Consider the following 17,708-nt stretch of genomic DNA (forward strand, 5'->3'; position numbering starts at 1 on the left):
GTCCGCATCGAATCTTGTACATACAAATAGGAGAAATGTTAAATTCATGCGCGCCAAAATAGCAGCACTGCGCACCCATACAATTGACATGATATGTTGAATGTGATGCCGTGCGATGGCTTTGCTGAACTGAAGTTTGATTTCGCTCCAAGCTGACAGGGTCTGAGTAAACCCAACTACCTAGATTTTTTCTACATACTATCGGAAATATGATCAGCAATTTATGATAAAATTTTCAGTGGCATGAAATAATCACAATTAACTCAAAATTATAGATTTATGAAATGTTTGGTTCCAACGAGTAAACTTATGACGCTTTTGTTTTTCTTTTTTGTACTCGGACGGCGGTTTTGATGCAGTGAGCAACATTGCATTTTCGAATTACAAACTGGGTAGGTAAAAAACGTAAAAATAGCCACGTTCAGTTCATGGTAGCCTGCCATTGTATCAGTAAATCAATTATTAAAGAACTTTTTGATATTTTCTTCAATTGAAAGTTTTGTAATTCGTACCGTGTGTATTTTTGCACGCAAACAATTGTTTACTCCATTTTGCCTTTTGTCTTATTAATTTGTGTGTTGTAATAAATGCGTCGTGAATTCGTCGTATTTTAGTATAGGTGGACAGCTACAATTCTTGAAGTAAAGAAATGAAACCTTGCACAACTTACACAATATTTTAGATATTCAGATGTGTAAAGTTTTATTCGCATTCGTATTCATTAACACCCCCCCCCCCTCCCTCTTTTTTATTCAATAGAAATTTTAATTCAGGCCCATTTCCGTACAAGATTTGCGCGGCCGATTGAGCCGATTTTTTAATCAATAGGGGAGACGGGGGCTAGTTGACCGAGTTTCGTTTTCGGAATTTCTATACGCTTTCTGGTTAGACATTTTGATAAACGCTTTGATCTGTCATGAAGATACATACACCTTTTGAGCACATGTGTAATTTTTTTTCATGCAAATCAGGAAAATAGTTATTAACAATCAAATGCGAGAAAAAAATCGGTCAACCAACCCCAGCACCGGGGTAGTTGGCCGAGTTTTAAAAAATATGTGAAAAACATCAATTGTATCAATAAACGTTTTCATTAGTTAAAAAAGTCTGTATGCATCATTTTTATTATGTGAGTACGTGGAAAAAATTCCTGTTTTGGTTTTTTAGTCTTTTTAATTATTCTGGAATTAGTTCGACCGCATTAGTGAACTTTTTCAGTTTCCTTTCTACCTTTTCCTCCACCAGCGTTCGCGCTTACGCTTGGTTTCATTTTTTACTCCTCCAATGCTGCTTTTACTAGAGAATTGTTAAAATTTTGAGTTAATTCGGGATTCACGACCTTGACGCTCCTCCGAATCAGCCTTGGTAAGAGGTCTGTTATTTTCAGGATGGCTTACATCTGCATCAGATTCTATACTGATGGACGAGTCTTGTTCGGGATTAGGTCAATCTGCGAGAAATCCTGTCAGGAACTCTACATGCTAAAATTGTTTATGGCATTTGAAGCATAAAATATTGGAATCATATTTTCTATCGACAATTTCCAACTTTTAATGATTCTAATCTCTTATATCTATTTGTCAATGATTTTAATTTATTTCCATTACTTATTTCTCATGTATATTTTTCCTTATGATCAATAGAAACATACATACAATCCAATTCCGTCCAAAAAAAGGATAGCATTTCACGAATATAAAATTGCACTTTACTCTAAGCCAAAATTAAAACTCGGCCAACCAACCCCGCACAAAACTCGACTAACCTGCCCCAATAAATGTTTTCGAGAACAATCACGATTAACAAAAATAAAAGTAAGGTTATACTGAAAACCAATGTTCCATTTTGTAAAGTTTTGAATACCCTTTCCAATGGTACCATGTTTTTGGAAATCAAATATCACGTTACACGTATTACTTTACAAAAACAGAAATTTACTCACCAGTACCGAAAAAGAAAAAAACGTGCTCCTGCACAAACGACAACACAGAAACACGTAAAGTTACGTCGGTACATGGGTGACCTAATGCGCCACCAAAATCATTTTAGATGTGGCCACTGCGCACAATAGCCTTCTCAGAAAAGCTGCTCTGCCAAACGACCGTTCGGCCAACAAGCCCCGGTCTCCCCTATATTATTTTTAATATTGAATCTCGTTTTTACCCTATTTCTTGGGGAAGAGGAGCTTCCATTTCCATCCAGTAAGGATTGAAGGGCATTTTGTTCGTGCCTCGTCTTATCATCCGTTACCGCATCGTCGGTGTTGTTCTCAAACGTATTATCGTGAGTGGATTTCGTTATCTTCTCGCTATTGTTCGTAGTCTTGTGCTAATTGCTGTTAATACGTCTTGCTGTACATTGTGCCGAATGAATGAAACGTAGCAAACTTGAATTTCGATAGTAAATGCTACAGGTGGATTAAGTTCCTGTCAAAGCAAAGATTTTACTACACAACAACTGTCGAACATGCTACAAACTGTAGTATTTACTACAATTTTTCGGTAGGTAGCTCTAGAGCTGGGGTTCCCATACTATTTTGGGTCATGGACCTCTTTACTAAAATTAACTTAGGCCTCAGACCCCCATCAACAAATTCCTTTGAAAATTCAATTTCTTGCTTTTTAATATTGATGTAAAATACTTACCAATTTCTGCGGATTGTCAAAAAAACACAACTTTTTAGCGTAAATATTTCAAATCACAACTTATATCAAACAATAGAGGGTCGACTTTTAGACCTCGTCGACCCCCATAGTCAGTTTAGGATATCGACTCCAAGGGGTCTATATCGACTACTTTGGGAACCCTTGCTCTAGAGGTTGCTATTCGTGTGTTTGCTGATAAAGCGTTGGAATATTTTCGGAGGATTTAGCAATCAACAGGAACAGATACAAAAGAAGAAGGGCTACACTGCGCCATGATTTCGGTCATTTTTGATTATCTAATTAATAATAACATATTCAATATTATTCGCGGGACTTGAGACTCTTCAATATTCCTTCTGTTTTTGGGGTGCTAAACCAACGAAGCAATCTTATCTATTTTAGTCTAATTTGAAGATGTACATGCGCTAAAAATGCTGTGTAAATTTAAGTTTTAAAAATAGCATAGTAGTAGTTTTTTTTTGTGAAAATGCGTGCAAAAATTGTGAATCATAGCGGTGAAATAGTAAAGAATTTATTAATATAGTGAAAACGGATTTCATTTTCTTCTAAGGGGTGGCGGGGGTGTAGTTGGGGTAGGGTATAAAAAATTTCATTTTTTCGATCAAACATTTTGCATCATTCTAACAACATTTTGTAATTTTTTCGTGGAAAAATATTGAGAAATAAGTATAATTGAAGAGGTATTTTTAAGAACGCTTCTTGAAAATCAAGAGTTGCGGTGTCCACTATATCTCAGCGCGGACTAATCAGAAGTCAACAAATCAAAGCAGCATGGTTAGAATAGAAGTTTTTCTAGACCCCAATGTTTCTGTTCGATTTTTTTTAATTTTGTGAATTTTTGGTGGTGGTTCAAAGTGAAAACTACGATTTTTCACGAAAAAATCCACCATTTTGTAGCTATAAAACCTTTCGAAAGTAACAAACAACAATAAGGAAAACGTTGGAGTCTGCTATTTTATATGTAGAGAGTGTGTGCAAAATTTTATAAAAATTGGTGCAGTAGATTTTGAATGACGATGGACACGGACTTTCAAAACCTGCTTACGAGAAAAACGCGCTTAATGTTTTTTGTCTATAAAATCAATGGAAACAATTTGTTACTCTAGGGAGCCCGTAGGGTCTAACATTTTCAAAAAATCATTGTTTTCCTTTTATAATTTGTTATAATAAAACATTTCAAGAATGTTTTGTTCCGAAAGGCTTGAAAATTTCACTGGATATTCTTGAAATGTTTTGTTATAAGAAAATAGAAAAAAAATTTCAAATGTGTTAGACCCTACCTAAAGCGAATATACCGATTTTGTCTGTGACAAGTATTATTTTATTTCATCAAACTCTAACGTGTTATTGATGACTTATAATATTGATTCGGAGATTATATCACTTATCATAAAATTAAGCATTCTCTCGAAGAATGATATGAATGTCATATAATTATTGTAGACGCTCGACGATTCGAATAGTTTCGAAATACTGCAGTTACCCGGCGTCTGTCCGATAGACCTAATAGTCTAGTATAACATCATTACAGTTATTGTTGTCGGCACATTTGCATCCTCTTCCAGAAGGAGCCCTTGGATTTGTCAAACAGATTCTTTTATCCGGACAATCCCCATTATTGATAACGCATGGGCTGTGGAACAGAGGACATTTGTCCGTGACAGCAGTCATTCCGTACATTTTGTGACTACCGAACACTGGCGAGGGAATACCTTTTTCACGTTCACCATGCGCATTGATAGACTCAACCTTTTTCCTGTTGATTAAATCAAAGTATAATACATCCAAATGTTAATAATCATTACATTGTGATCTTACGTTGTCCAATCGGTCCAATAGAAATGATCATCTGTAACTGCTAACCCGAAAGGATACGTCAAATTACTAGCTATCGTTCGGATTTGTTTGGTATATGTATCTACGCATTCAACTTTCTTGGTTCCGGCATCTGCATAGCACAGTTCACCAGTACCAGGAGCTACTTGAATGCTGTTTGGTAATTCAACTTCTGGGCCGCTAACCAAAACTTGACGTTCCGTACCATCCAGATTGGACCATTCAATCTTAGGACCGTCGCGATTCCAATCCGACCAGTACAATTTGCTTTGATGTGGATCGATGGCAATCCCTCTTGGATTCACTAGATATTTGGACACAATTATTGTTCGTAGATTGGGGTCTTCCAAACTGGCAACCTCAATAGTATCCTTTGCCGAATCTGTCCAATAAATTCGCCGTGATATCCAATCAACAGCGACGCCTTCCGGTGATATAATATCTTTAGTGATGAACGGCTTACGATCTGTCCCATCGTATTTACAACTGAAAATCTGTTTCGCCGAAATATCGCTCCAATAAATACGACCTTCCGCACAGTCCTTGTCCACACCAATGGCCATTTGGGCCATCGTTAGAGGTATTCCGCGCGTTCCACTGATAGGAAGCTTAACATTCGCTACACCTTGACTGATGATCAAGAAACCGGAATCCAGACGAGGAGCGGTTCTGCAGATGCTTCCGTTGCCGATGAAGCCTGTGTCGAATTAAATATTTATTTTACGGTGTGGAAACTATTTTACACTTACCCTCATTGCAAATGCATTGGTACCCAGTGGTAGTCGAAACGCACCTAGCATTAGGATCACACAGACTTGGAATATTTGCGCAGTTGCGTTCAGGAGTGCATACAAAACCATCTCCGAAAAATCCGGGATTGCAGATACACTCGTACTTCGAAGGCTCCCTAGAAATGGTACCTCTAGTTCAAGATTGATATCCAATAGCATTATCTTACCTGAAATTTGGACCACATGTAGCATGTAAACCACAGTTGTTGCGTACATTACATGGTGGTGGTACCGATTTACATTGTAAAACACCATCTCCAATATATTCGGGTGGACAATGACAGTATGGGATTCCCTGGAGTTGATCCCATTTACAAATGGCATTCTCTGCACAGTACGCTCCACCACATGATCCAACTCGTACACAGAAATCCGAAACATCTCGTTCGAATCCCTCCTGACAGACACAAAGCCCTGTATCACAGATCGAATGCATCCCACAGTCATCGTCAATATTGCATTCCGGAGCTAGTTGACAACTGCGCCCATCTCCCTCGTACCCTTTGTTGCAAACACATATGGACTTTTTCAAGCTGACTATGTAGTTACAAGAAGCATGCTGATCGCAAATGTCCTCTTCGTCTAGACAAGATACTTCTTTCTCGACACAGGTGTATCCGTTACCGTCATATCCCGGATTACACACGCATTCATACCGGTACTGATTTTCGTTCCATTCACAGTTCGCCAGTGGACTGCAATGGTTCTCCACGTCACATGATGGTAGATGCGGATCATCTGGTTGTGCTTCTATCAAACGACAAATTTGGTCGAATGCATATTCAATTAGAGTATATCCTGTTGGACACGTACATCCCTGAGCGGTGCAAAATGGTGCGATCTCATCTGAAATGTTTTGTTTAAACACGTTTACAATAAAGTCAACAGTAAATTGCAATCAACTAACATTCCTCGGTAGATCCATGCCTAACGCAGCTCTCTCCATTCCATACTTGATCTTCATCGCAAAGATGTTCACACACAAATCCATCTCCAGCGAATCCAGACTTGCATTCACATTGTCCGTGAACACATTCAGCGTATTCTGAGCAATACTAAATTAAATAATTCAAATAACAACAAGTTGAGATCATCAAAAAGAAAAAAAATGTTACCTCACAACGATCATTTCTGTTATCTATCTGTGGTTTGACTTCATAGTACGTGTTGGCAGGAGTTGGAACTATGAACGAGGAAGCAGTGGATTGTAGCCCTGTTGGATCACATTGGTAGCCATTTCCTTCGTAACCGGCATTGCAGTTGCACTTATAGCCACCCGGTTCATTGATGCATTGAGCATTTTCATCGCAAATGTTGATACCTGAACATTCATCTATGTCGACACAATTCACACGATCGTTGTTGGCATAAGGCACGTAAGTGAACCCGTTTCTACAGTTGCACTGGAAGTTAAATTTGCGGTAAATTAATTTTTCTGACATGATATAAACTTTTTGGTGCTCTCACATCGAAAGAATCGTCAGCGTTCGGCACACAGATTGTGTTATCCCCGCAGTTTGCATCGTCACATGGATTTAATTTTTCACCAGAACTGATCTTGCTTAGCATTCCCATACGAATAGCTTTTTCACGTTGCTCGTATCCCAGGTTGATTTTACTTGTTTTCAGAGTTGAAGTTTGGAAGGATGTGTTTTCATTGTGGTCCATATATTTGCATGGTTCAATTGTGATTACTTGATGAACACTATACGCCAAATCGCGACCTTCCGAAGGTATATGCGCTGTATGAGATGTGTACGCTTCGAAGCGATCTTTACCGGCTCTCTGATAAACTTCAGAATAGTCTTCGATTTGCAATTTGTCTCCTAGTGGAATCTGTGGAACCTGACCTTCTATGTGTATGTCAACGGAAAGTTGATCCCACAAATTTAGTCCGTTAAATTGAAGGTTCATTCGTAGATTGTTACGACTATCATTAAAATCGATCGTTGCGGTTTGATTGAACTTTCCTCCGGTAATCTAGAAAAGAAGGTTACATTTGATAAGTCAATGAATTACAGGGTTCTTTATTACCTGATATCCGTTAAAAACATTTCCAATAGGTTTCGCAAACAACCATCCAATACTAGCCCCAAGAGTATGAGTCAACTGCAACGTTGTACCGATGTCATCTTCCAGCGGACTTAGAGCCGTGTATGTTCTACCGTCAATCATCACAACGTACGATTGCATCTGCGTATCGATAATCCAATCGTTCACTTTGCCTTTTACTGTACCAACAACCCGTAGCGGAACATCGTTTTTTACACAGCTAAATCCGTTTCCATAATACCCAGATTTACACGTACAACAGAAACCACCTCTCGTATCTCTACACGATGCAGCAGAGTGACACTTGAAATGACCACCTTCCGCACAAGTACGTGGTTCATACGCAGCATCTTGATCAATCAGATTAGGCTCTTCAACATTACTGTCCTGATCCAGTGGTCCTACCCTAAATAACCATATTCCTGGTTCACCAACATTCGATGACACTGTCAGGTGTCTTATCTAAAAGATAACCCCTTTTTACTGAATATTCTTCTATCGAATAATCATTCAACATACGTTATCCGTTCCCGAACCTTGCAGTGGGAAAAATCTTCCATCGTCGGATATGAACCCAGCTTGCGCACGAACATCCGGCAACCCGGAGTCAGCTGTATCTCCTTGAACCCAGTTGATTCCATTTTCTGGATATAGAAATTGCACATATGTAGCCCCTTCACCCAGAATCAACGCTACTTGGAATGAGTTTGTGATATCATTCTTCATGTTGAAGTGACCCACGTGCTCCCATGTCGCAACAAATACGTGAGTGGCTTCGAAGTCAACTGACTCACTGAAACTGTTACGCACTAGATCAGTAACGCGATCCAGCAATTCCGTATCCTGCGATTGAAAGTACACTATCGCGGCCGTATCATTCGGTAGCGTGGTATCTACGTTTGCATAGAATGGTGCGATTGATGGGTATTCTATTGGGAACGGTAAATTGAGAAAATTCTGGAATTCGGATCCAAATGTCAAAATGCCGTTGGTGTTGATCTGGAAGACAAAAGTTAGATGAGTTTGTATACACAAACAGTACGATTCATTCATAAGGCGTCTCAACGATTGCAAACCGCTAGACTAGGTTATCGCTTTCTGTTCTTCCTACTTTTTCTTCATCATCATCATCGTGTCATATTGATGTCGATGAGCTTTATGTAACATGAAGTACTATATGATTTCGTATTTCGCTACTCCACAGAGGTCCGATTATGATAAGAACGGAAACTAGTTTACTCTTTGTGCTGCTTTTTCGTGTGCTTGACCTTTTCGCCGAGAAGTTTGCAAATACTGATACATTGCAATGCCGAGTATTTTTGAATGTATTATTTCACCATTTCTGCCGTTGATGATTTTATTCATACATTTAATGTAGTTGTGTGTTTGTATGCAAATTTGAATAAATGGAAGCTGCTTAAAAACTGATAAAAGTTACCATGATTTCCTAATTAAAGGAAGTTACTTAAATGAGATATAAAACATCGTTAATTTTTAAATGATCAATAGATTTAACGTTGATCTAACTCCGTGATTCTCAAAGTGATCTTCATATCCCACCAGTGAGTGCTAGCTAATATTAGTGGGTAGTAAAGTCGAAATGGTTACCAGGTGGGCAATTAGCCGTATACATATAGTGGACTTCTCACCTTTTTCAACGTAGCTTATGATCAAAAAAGAACCGAAATTTTATTTTTAATAAATTTCTTTATTATCGCCTTCAAAGTACTCTCCTCCTGCGGCAATACATGCATGCCAACGCTTGATCCAATTTTCCATACAAGATTTATAGGCCGCCGAAGGTATGGCTTTTAGATCACGCAGCGAATTCTCTTTTATGGTCTCTATGGTCTCAAAACGCGTTCTCCGCAATGGCAATTTGAGTCTGGAGAGGAAAAAGTCACACGGGCCATATCTGGAGAGTACGGTGCTTGGTTGATGATATTGGTTGAGTTTTTGGCCAAAAACTGCGACACAACCAACGTTGTGTGAGCCGGCGCATTACCGTGGCATTCAGCTTTTTTGGCACCAGCCGAGAAGCGACGCGTTTCAAACCCAAAACATCAGTTAAAATGTGTTCGGCTGATCCATAAGAGATGCCCAACAACACAGCAATATCTCTAATCTGTACAGAACGATTTTGCAAAACGATTTGCTTCGCCGATTCAATGTTTTCTTCAGTAACAGATGTTGTTGGGCGGCCAGGGATCTCATCATGATCCAAGCTTGTACGACCACCTTTGAAGCGGTTATACCACTCGTATGCCTGTGTTTTTCCTAGACACGATTCACCAAAGGCCTTTTCTAACATTTTCAACGTTTCGGAACATTTAAATCTATTTGCAACACAAAATTTGATGCAAGCACGTTGTTCTAAATTTTCATCCATTATAAAAATCGCTACACGAAAAATTTTCAACTATTTTGTATAGACGCTAAACAAAAACTAATCGTACGATATGCGTCAAAATTTGACAGAATGTGTATAAAGGTGTTGCCAACGTTGAGACAATAAAAGTTTACCGATTGGACAAGCGCGGGAATTTTAAAATGAAAATTCCGGTTCTTTTTTTATCATAAGGTATATGACGTCGAGTGAATCAGATCTAATGAACTCTAGATAAACTTATAATAATTGCTAGATCCAATTCAGGATCAAACTAATCTATTAGTTGTAAATACCTTAAACAGGCAAGGTATGCACTGAATAATAAACTTTGCAATTCAGGCGAGATTTAAGAAAATAAGAGTAAACAACTTAAGGGGTTACACCACTATAGAAAAAAAAGACTTTTTAGGGGAATTATTTTGGACCCAAAAAAATTATGTAATCCGAATTTTGTATAAAGTACTTTTTGATATGTATATTTAAGTACACAGAAATGATCAGTTTTAAAAATTGAAAAACAAAATGGCGGCTTGGCGGTATTTCCGCGAAAGTGCTGCATTTTGACGGCCGGAAATTCAGCTCCCGCAATTTTCGATCTAGAACAAAAAACAAAACATTTTCTAATTTCATAGTACAGTGTGCATAGAGGTACGTAGGGTTTTTTTAATTAATTGATTTTCTGTAAAATGGCAGCCCTTTGAAAATAAAACCGCAAGTTTTCATCACAAATTAAAAAAAAAATATTCACAATTTCCAAAAACCTCTACGTACCTCTGTGGAAATAACTATCGAGAATATTCTGTAAAATGTTCTGAATCGATTGGTCAAGAATTACTTGACTTATGTTTCCGGCCAGCACAAAAAACGTGATTCTGAGATAAACGCGTTTTATGTTTTCGGTGCTGTAAGATCGTATCTCATACTCGAAATTGAGACGTCTAGAAATTTTCCCGCTTTTCATCTTTTGGAATAATATTTTTAAGATCATATATGACCTTTTGCAATGAAAAAAAAAATTCCGAAAATTCTACAGTGATGTAACCCCTTAATGCAAACACGATTAGGGTTGCTATATTTGACATTTTATAGGATGATTTGAAAATAAAAAGTAATGCTTTGAACAACCGGACTCTTGATAACTAGCGTCTGTAATAACCAATACAGAAGTCTGTTGACTTCCAAAGTAGTCATTGTTTGCGTAATTTCATTGGAATACGAAGTTCTATGGAGTGGAAGTAGTAGACCGATGATTTTAATGAGGCCGCCCGATATAGCGTACTTAGAATATATGTACACTAAACTCGATAAAGTCAACTTGCAGCTGAATTGTAATCAATTATATCTAATCATTCTTTCACAATTGACTCTCTTCATTATTACTGGATTGCGATTGTTTTTAACATGACCCAACCAATTATTAAAATTATTAAACTCCATCATGCACGTTCTTCGCAAAAAAAATGAATCTCGTGAATTTCTTTTTAGTCTCAGACTCACGAGAGCATGGCAGCATTTATTTCACTGAACTGAACTTTCAAATGAACGGCATTAAAATTCCATACAAAATTCCTGAGTTTCAGCTTGGTACGATTTGTGGTGCAGAAATGGCAGGGTGATTAGTGTAAAAAGTTTTTACAAAATTTGAAATTTCTTACAAAATTGTTCAAAAATTTTTCTAGTTTATAGATTTTGTTGGGAAATCTCCAAATAATTTCACTTAGTTATACCTAACGCTCGTATATATGTTTTTTTATGAAAAACAGTACATTTGGCGTAAAAATCAAGAAAATACAGTACATCGACTTTGAAAAAACAGTACATTTTACAGTAAGCAGTTTTCTAAAAATAGTGAATAAAAAACAAAAACAAATAAATTTGCTCAGTATCTAAAGAGCAGATTGAAAAAATGACATGCGAATACAACTATATAATGAAAACCACAAAAAAGCCACCGCAGAGGCTGGACGCGAACCTGTAGTTATCATCTATCCGGGGAAATCGTTTTGCCAATTAAGCTACCCTGCATGTGAAACACACGAATGAACAGTCGAATTGAACAAAAGAACCGAGTATGTTCAGCTGTGCTCGGGCGCCACGGCGTTCGTTTGCAGTCATTTCTATCAACCATCCTCTCAGTCCTCAATCAGTTCTTTTTTCGTGTATTTCGCATGCAGGGTAGGTTAATTGGCGAAACGATTTCCCCAGATAGGAGCTTGCTACGGGTTCGAGTCCCGTCTCTGAGGTAGCTTTTTTACGGTTTTCATCACACAGTTGTATTCGCATATCAATGTTCAAATTTGTTTACCAAATCAAACGTAAAACTAGCTCAATACGGTTCTACGCCTTAACAAAAATAAACAAATCGTTGAAAGCAAATAATTATCAATTGATTTATTTTCATAATCTCATTTTTTTTTTATTTCCTTTTTTTGAGAATCGTATGATTCTTCTTGGTTGAGACATTTTTCATTTTTTTAATCATCAAAATTTCGCTTAATTGTTTCGACGCGCTCTGATCAAGCATAATTAATGAAAAAAAAGTTATTTGGATGTACTTACATTCACATTCACATTCGCTACGTTTTGTCACTGTCCTTTCTAACGTATTGTACTACCACAAATCAAAATTCGATGCGTTAATGATTTAAAATGCGGTATTATTTTTGGTTTGAAAAATACAGTACCTTTCAGTGGAAAAATACAGTACAAATTAAAATACAGTACATTTGAGGGTAAAAAACAGTACGCAGTATTTGGGTCGAAAATACAGTACAATACTGTAAAATACAGTACGGATACGAGCGCTAGTTATACCGGAAGCACCGGAAATCGTGGTCCAATATTCCCGAACAAAGCTCACTCCGATTTCTCAGAGGTTGCTGAGCCGATTTTCATAAACTCAAACTTAAACGAAAGGCATTATAAAACTCGTAAATTTCATCCGGGTTCGACTTCCGGTTCCGGAATTACAATTTGATGAGGGCTTCAACTTTCAAACTTCCGTTTAAGAGCGACGAAAATATGAGCTATATGAGAAATGCATCATCACACCAGTTTCGTGGTGGATTCGAACAGATTTTTTTATTTATCCGCAATATTTTTTATTCATTCGGTTGTCAACCACAACCACTACTCACACCACACTACGAATGCTTGAAATATTTACTGTTAATTTAAGTCATTCAACGAATCATGTTAATATGATGTGAAAATCATATGTGAAATTCTGAACTTTTTGCTAGGTAAATTTTTTAACTTTTTTCTATGTAGCTCAAATCTGCTGGGACAAGTAATACATATAACTTGTTTTCTTTCAACAAAAATCGAAAATACTTCATAAAATTCTCCCTCAAGTATACTTAAATGGACATTCGCTAGTATTCAAATTATTTCCCTTTTGTGAATTTGTATGCTTAGAAATATAACATCAATTTAAAAAAAAAATTTTAAAATTTTATTTATATCCAGGAAATTTAGAAATCGAGTTAACTATTTTCAATTGATGGTAATACAATTGTTTTGAAATTACCAAATGTCGAAGAATAAATCAATGAACAAAATTATGACAATAAATCGGATTAATAGATGCTTGCTTGTGATATAATGTCGCCTGGGTAAGGCTTTAACTAGAACCACATCGACCGTTCAAATAACACATGATCTCTTAGATCCCTATTTCCAAAGCTTCTCAAATGGTAGGACACGTTTACAAATTAGATAATGTATGCGGCTTCTTGTTCTGCCTTTTGTGGCAGATTTTTTATTGAACCGCTTAAGAAAAAACAAAAGAAAATTCTCTTAAATTCTACTACTGCTATTTGCATTCATCCTCAGTGTATTAGCTTAGAAGTCTGTTGGAAGAATATTTTCTGTGTTGTTTCTTTTATAATAGTGTAAATAGAATAATTCAGGTAACTTAGTTACTGACTGGTTTTTTTTTTTTTTTTTTTTTTTTTTTTTTTTTTTTTTTTTTTTTTTAAATAACTATTTATTGGAATATGAGTTAAAATTAAATTATTAAGATTTAAATTGGGTGTTCAGCCACAAGTGGTGACTTTTCAGCCCTGTTAAATATATATATGATTTGGTTATTACCATGAAGACATCATTTGCTTCCGCAATTCTGAGATTTTTGTGTAGGGAAAATTCTAAACCTACTTGTATTGTGTAATGGGGAAAAGGAACTTATATACTAACTTACTAACTAATACAGAGAGCGAATCGATTCAATTGAAGATTGCATCGATTTTTGTCGGAATTTGCTTATAATATTATGTGACATTACATCTAATGGTTCTATATTTGTGAGTCTGTGTAACTCATTTGTACTAAACCAGGGAGGACGCTTCAGAATCATTTTCAGAATTTTATTCTGAATCCTTTGAAGCGTTTTCTTCCTGGTGGAATAGTTACTGACTGGTAGTAACTGTTTATGTACTTCGTAGGCTTGTTTGTTTTTCATGTGTAGGTAGCAACTTGAAGAGCCAGGAACATCTGTTGCCTTGGTCATGATTTAATAAATAATTTTTGTTTTTATATATAGCTAAACTTTCAGCTATGTTTAATTTCCATGGGTTGCAAATTTGTCTTGAAATTTGTATGTGATCTGTAGTCAGCTCATGATCATCGATAAATACGTAAATAAATTGGAATAATTTTGACTCGCTTTCGATTTCAAACACACATCACTCTGTAATTCTGGAACCGGTAGTTGGATGCGGACAATATTCAGGATCTACGTATAGGACCGTGAGACCTTTCATTTCAATTTGCAATTTTTTTTTCACTATTCAAAAAAATCTTTTTTTTTTTACGCAATTTTTCACATAATTTTCATTGTTATTCCACAGCTAGAAGTCAGATTCATACGAAATTTGGAAAATTTCTATGAGACAACAGTGCTTTTCGTTTGAGTTTGTAAAAATCGATTGAGCCAGAAAAGAGAAAAGTGAGTGCATATTCTTGTAACACAGACATTTTACGATCTCGACTAACTGATCCGAGTTCGAGTCTCGGTTCAAATGTCGGTTTTCACAGTTATAGTATTGCTATGTATGATATACAAAAAGAGATTTTCCGCTCTCTCAACACGATTGACATCGATCAGCATTTCTTCAGTTTAACTGATTTTTTATTTTTTACATTGAAGAAAAATTATACTGGTAGAACTCAGCAATTAGTGTGATTTTAAAAATTTCTAATGTATGTTTTCGTTAAGTTATCTTCTTGAAAAAAAAATTAAGATTAATTTTGTGTAGTTTGTCCAAATGATTATTCGAAGCCAAGTTCTAACATTCATTCTAATTTAATAGTGGAAATTAGTTCATCCTAAAATATTTGTCCTAATATATTGTTTCGAATGATTCATTTTTCACAATCTGGTCATTCGGTGAATTGCATTTCTTCTAAATCGCCCGCGTAAAAGTTTATTACTCTTTAACATTAACAAATGATCCATTTCTTCAACAGTCGTCGGATCCTTAACCACAAAATTATTGTAATTCCAAGACTTTTTGTAAAAATACATGATTCTAGAATTTACCACGCATCCTATTCAACATTCATGCCAACCAGCCAAATTATTTTGATAAACTCAGTTGCTGTTATCTGAAGCAAACGCAAGAACTGACTACTCTTCATCTTATTATTGCAATTTTTTCTAAGCTGTTGTATTTGATGAGTTTCCAATCGTTCGGGTTCTTCAGTAGTTTTCAAATGTAACTTATTGCTTACAAAAACATGATCGTATTTCTCGCTGTAAAAATGGACAGGAGTCGATAGTTTCACTTCCACAAATTCCTCGTCTCCACGCGGTAGAACTTCGCTCGGTTCGTTGATGTAGCTATACAGATCTCTTGTACTAATCCCTTCGGTTATTCCAAGATACGCCAGGAAGGCGAAGGATGCCACTAAAAACGATTTCATTTCACGTTCACTTTCACTAGTTTTCTTGACTGATTTATTCTGTTTCTTCGTGAAATTTTCTTGTTTACCACCGATTGAGTAACGCGTTATCACTTTCCACTACTCTGCTTTCTGGCTTTATCAATTACTTCACACAACATTTTTTTAATCCTGCTTGCAGCAAAAACCGTTCACAACTGTAGCTGAGATGCTGACTTGAAGGCTTCTGCCAATTCTAAAGCTGCTAGAAGATTTTGCGACCGTTTCTCTCGAAATCCCGAATAAGACTGGTTGGAGAGTTCCGAGGCAACATTGCTGCTTCCATCTATAAAGCTCCGATGGGAGATCACACAGTAGAAGGAAGCAATCAAGTCAGATCGCTTCGTTAGAATCGCGCACTTCTTTCTGTCTTTTTTTAAATACTATGCGTACAAAATCGTTATGCTTTAGCGGCACATTTTGGATGCTTCGTAATTTTAATTGGTAGAAATTGGATGCTGTTTCAACATTGACTATTTCGCTTGTCAAATATGTCAATTGAAATTAATTTCGGAAAACATATGGTACTAGTCTTGTGATGATGAGTTCCATATTTTCTGGAACAATATGGGTGTCATAAACTGAACAATGTAATTGAGAAAATGCGTGCCAACTCGCGGGTCACCCGGATTGGCTGAATTTTAAACACACTTGTCACTAATTTTTACATGCACGACAACAGCATGGGAAAATTAAAAAGTAATTCATTATGTTTATTGTATTGGCTGTGAAAGAGAATGCGGCAAACCACAAAAGACCAACAAAAAACGCACAAGTCTTTGGAACTTTTTTTTTTTTTTTTTATTCAAGAATATAATGTTTAAGGCGAGTCTTTGGAACTTGAATCACAAACCGAAAAAAAAGTCCACCAGATATAGAAATGATACGCACATGTTTTTAATTATAACTGCTCGGTGCCGAAAATATGTTCTTTCCCTTTTCGTCCAGGAAAACTCCGAATCGGACCATGAAGCTGTGATAGGACGCATCAGCTGCGACTCACATTTAGTATGTGCCGATCGACTTCATAACCAAGAGACACTCTCGAGTCATTCACGGAAGAGTTGGGAAACGCAAATGATTTTGATGTTTCTCTTTCATCTTTCTGCTTTTCCCGGGAAAAGTTACTTTTCTAAGATAACATTTGTTACAGGAAAAGGGGGATTGCGCGTATGATCTACAAACGCGATCGGTGCGGCCAACCTCACATAACGCGTGTGCCTGCGTGCGTGCGAGCTTGAGCTCTGGAGTGTGAAAAACGTATACATCTCGTAATGCATTGGACACTTCGTTACAGAGCTGATATTTATTACGAAAGCAAATAATTATTATGATTATATGATGATATTCTTGAGAGAATAAAGTATTAGTAGGGAGCCTACGAAGAGGACTTCTAATTTTACATTTTAATTAATCAAACGTTCTCAGTTGAATTTATGAATTCATATTTCGCTATAAATTTCATAATTTTATTTCTCAGCCGCTCAAACATGAAACACTAAAAATGCTGCTTACTTTTTATGTTTTTCGTTGCTTGAAGTTTGTGTTTCAAAGTGATTGTTTTTTTCTACCGGCACAAGAAACACACGAGACATGTGTACTTTTGTTTAGTTCAAGGAAAGTGAGATTTGCTTTTCTTTTCGGTTATAATTTTTACCTATACTCCAACATACACGGATAACCTCCAAATCACAAAATTGAAATTGTTCCTTGTCCTAGCTTGTCTTAGTTATCAACTGAGTAAGCAAAATTGTTCTTTTCGAATGCTGTCAGTTGACTGAAAATGAAGACAGTAAAGTCAATATCCTCTTCACTGAAGCAGAAACGTTGAAAATTTTAAAAGGAAAGTGAATGTCACTCAAGTAGGTGACGTACTTGCTATTCAATAGTGAAAAGATTTTAGAATATTCTGATTAGATGTTTAAAATATTACAACTAAAAATTCTTGATGCTTTAATGTGTTTCCTAAAGTGAAATTTTTATACATTTACTTTCTTGATAGTGCAACACTTACATTAGAACTTTCAGCAA

The 17,708-nt window shown here is 36.4% G+C and overlaps 1 protein-coding gene across 1 annotated transcript; it reads right to left on the reverse strand.

Moving 5' to 3' along the window:
* Positions 1–3,743: 3,743 nt before the first annotated feature.
* On the reverse strand, positions 3,744–15,909 carry LOC131431412 (nidogen). Its single transcript, XM_058597108.1, has 10 exons — positions 15,468–15,909; positions 7,865–8,344; positions 7,328–7,807; positions 6,761–7,273; positions 6,409–6,696; positions 6,201–6,348; positions 5,461–6,139; positions 5,252–5,409; positions 4,485–5,199; positions 3,744–4,422 (listed from the first exon to the last, which is right to left on the reverse strand). Exons 1-10 carry the CDS (start codon positions 15,657–15,659, stop codon positions 4,170–4,172), a joined length of 3,906 nt encoding a protein of 1,301 aa, XP_058453091.1. The 5' UTR covers positions 15,660–15,909; the 3' UTR covers positions 3,744–4,169.
* Positions 15,910–17,708: the final 1,799 nt, after the last annotated feature.

This window comes from Malaya genurostris, chromosome 2, assembly GCF_030247185.1.
Source record: "Malaya genurostris strain Urasoe2022 chromosome 2, Malgen_1.1, whole genome shotgun sequence".
Classification (NCBI taxonomy): Eukaryota; Metazoa; Arthropoda; class Insecta; order Diptera; family Culicidae; genus Malaya; species Malaya genurostris.

Bases quoted from the DNA above. Each gene is read 5' to 3' on its own strand.
- LOC131431412 (XM_058597108.1), bottom strand. From the start codon at position 15,659: ATGAAATCGTTTTTAGTGGCATCCTTCGCCTTCCTGGCGTATCTTGGA. The intron at 8,345-15,467 runs GTAAGCAATAAG...TTTGTCTTCCAG, and splicing joins AGAAATACGATCATGTTTTT to ATCAACACCAACGGCATTTT. The intron at 6,140-6,200 runs GTTAGTTGATTG...AAAACATTTCAG, and splicing joins GCATGGATCTACCGAGGAAT to ATGAGATCGCACCATTTTGC.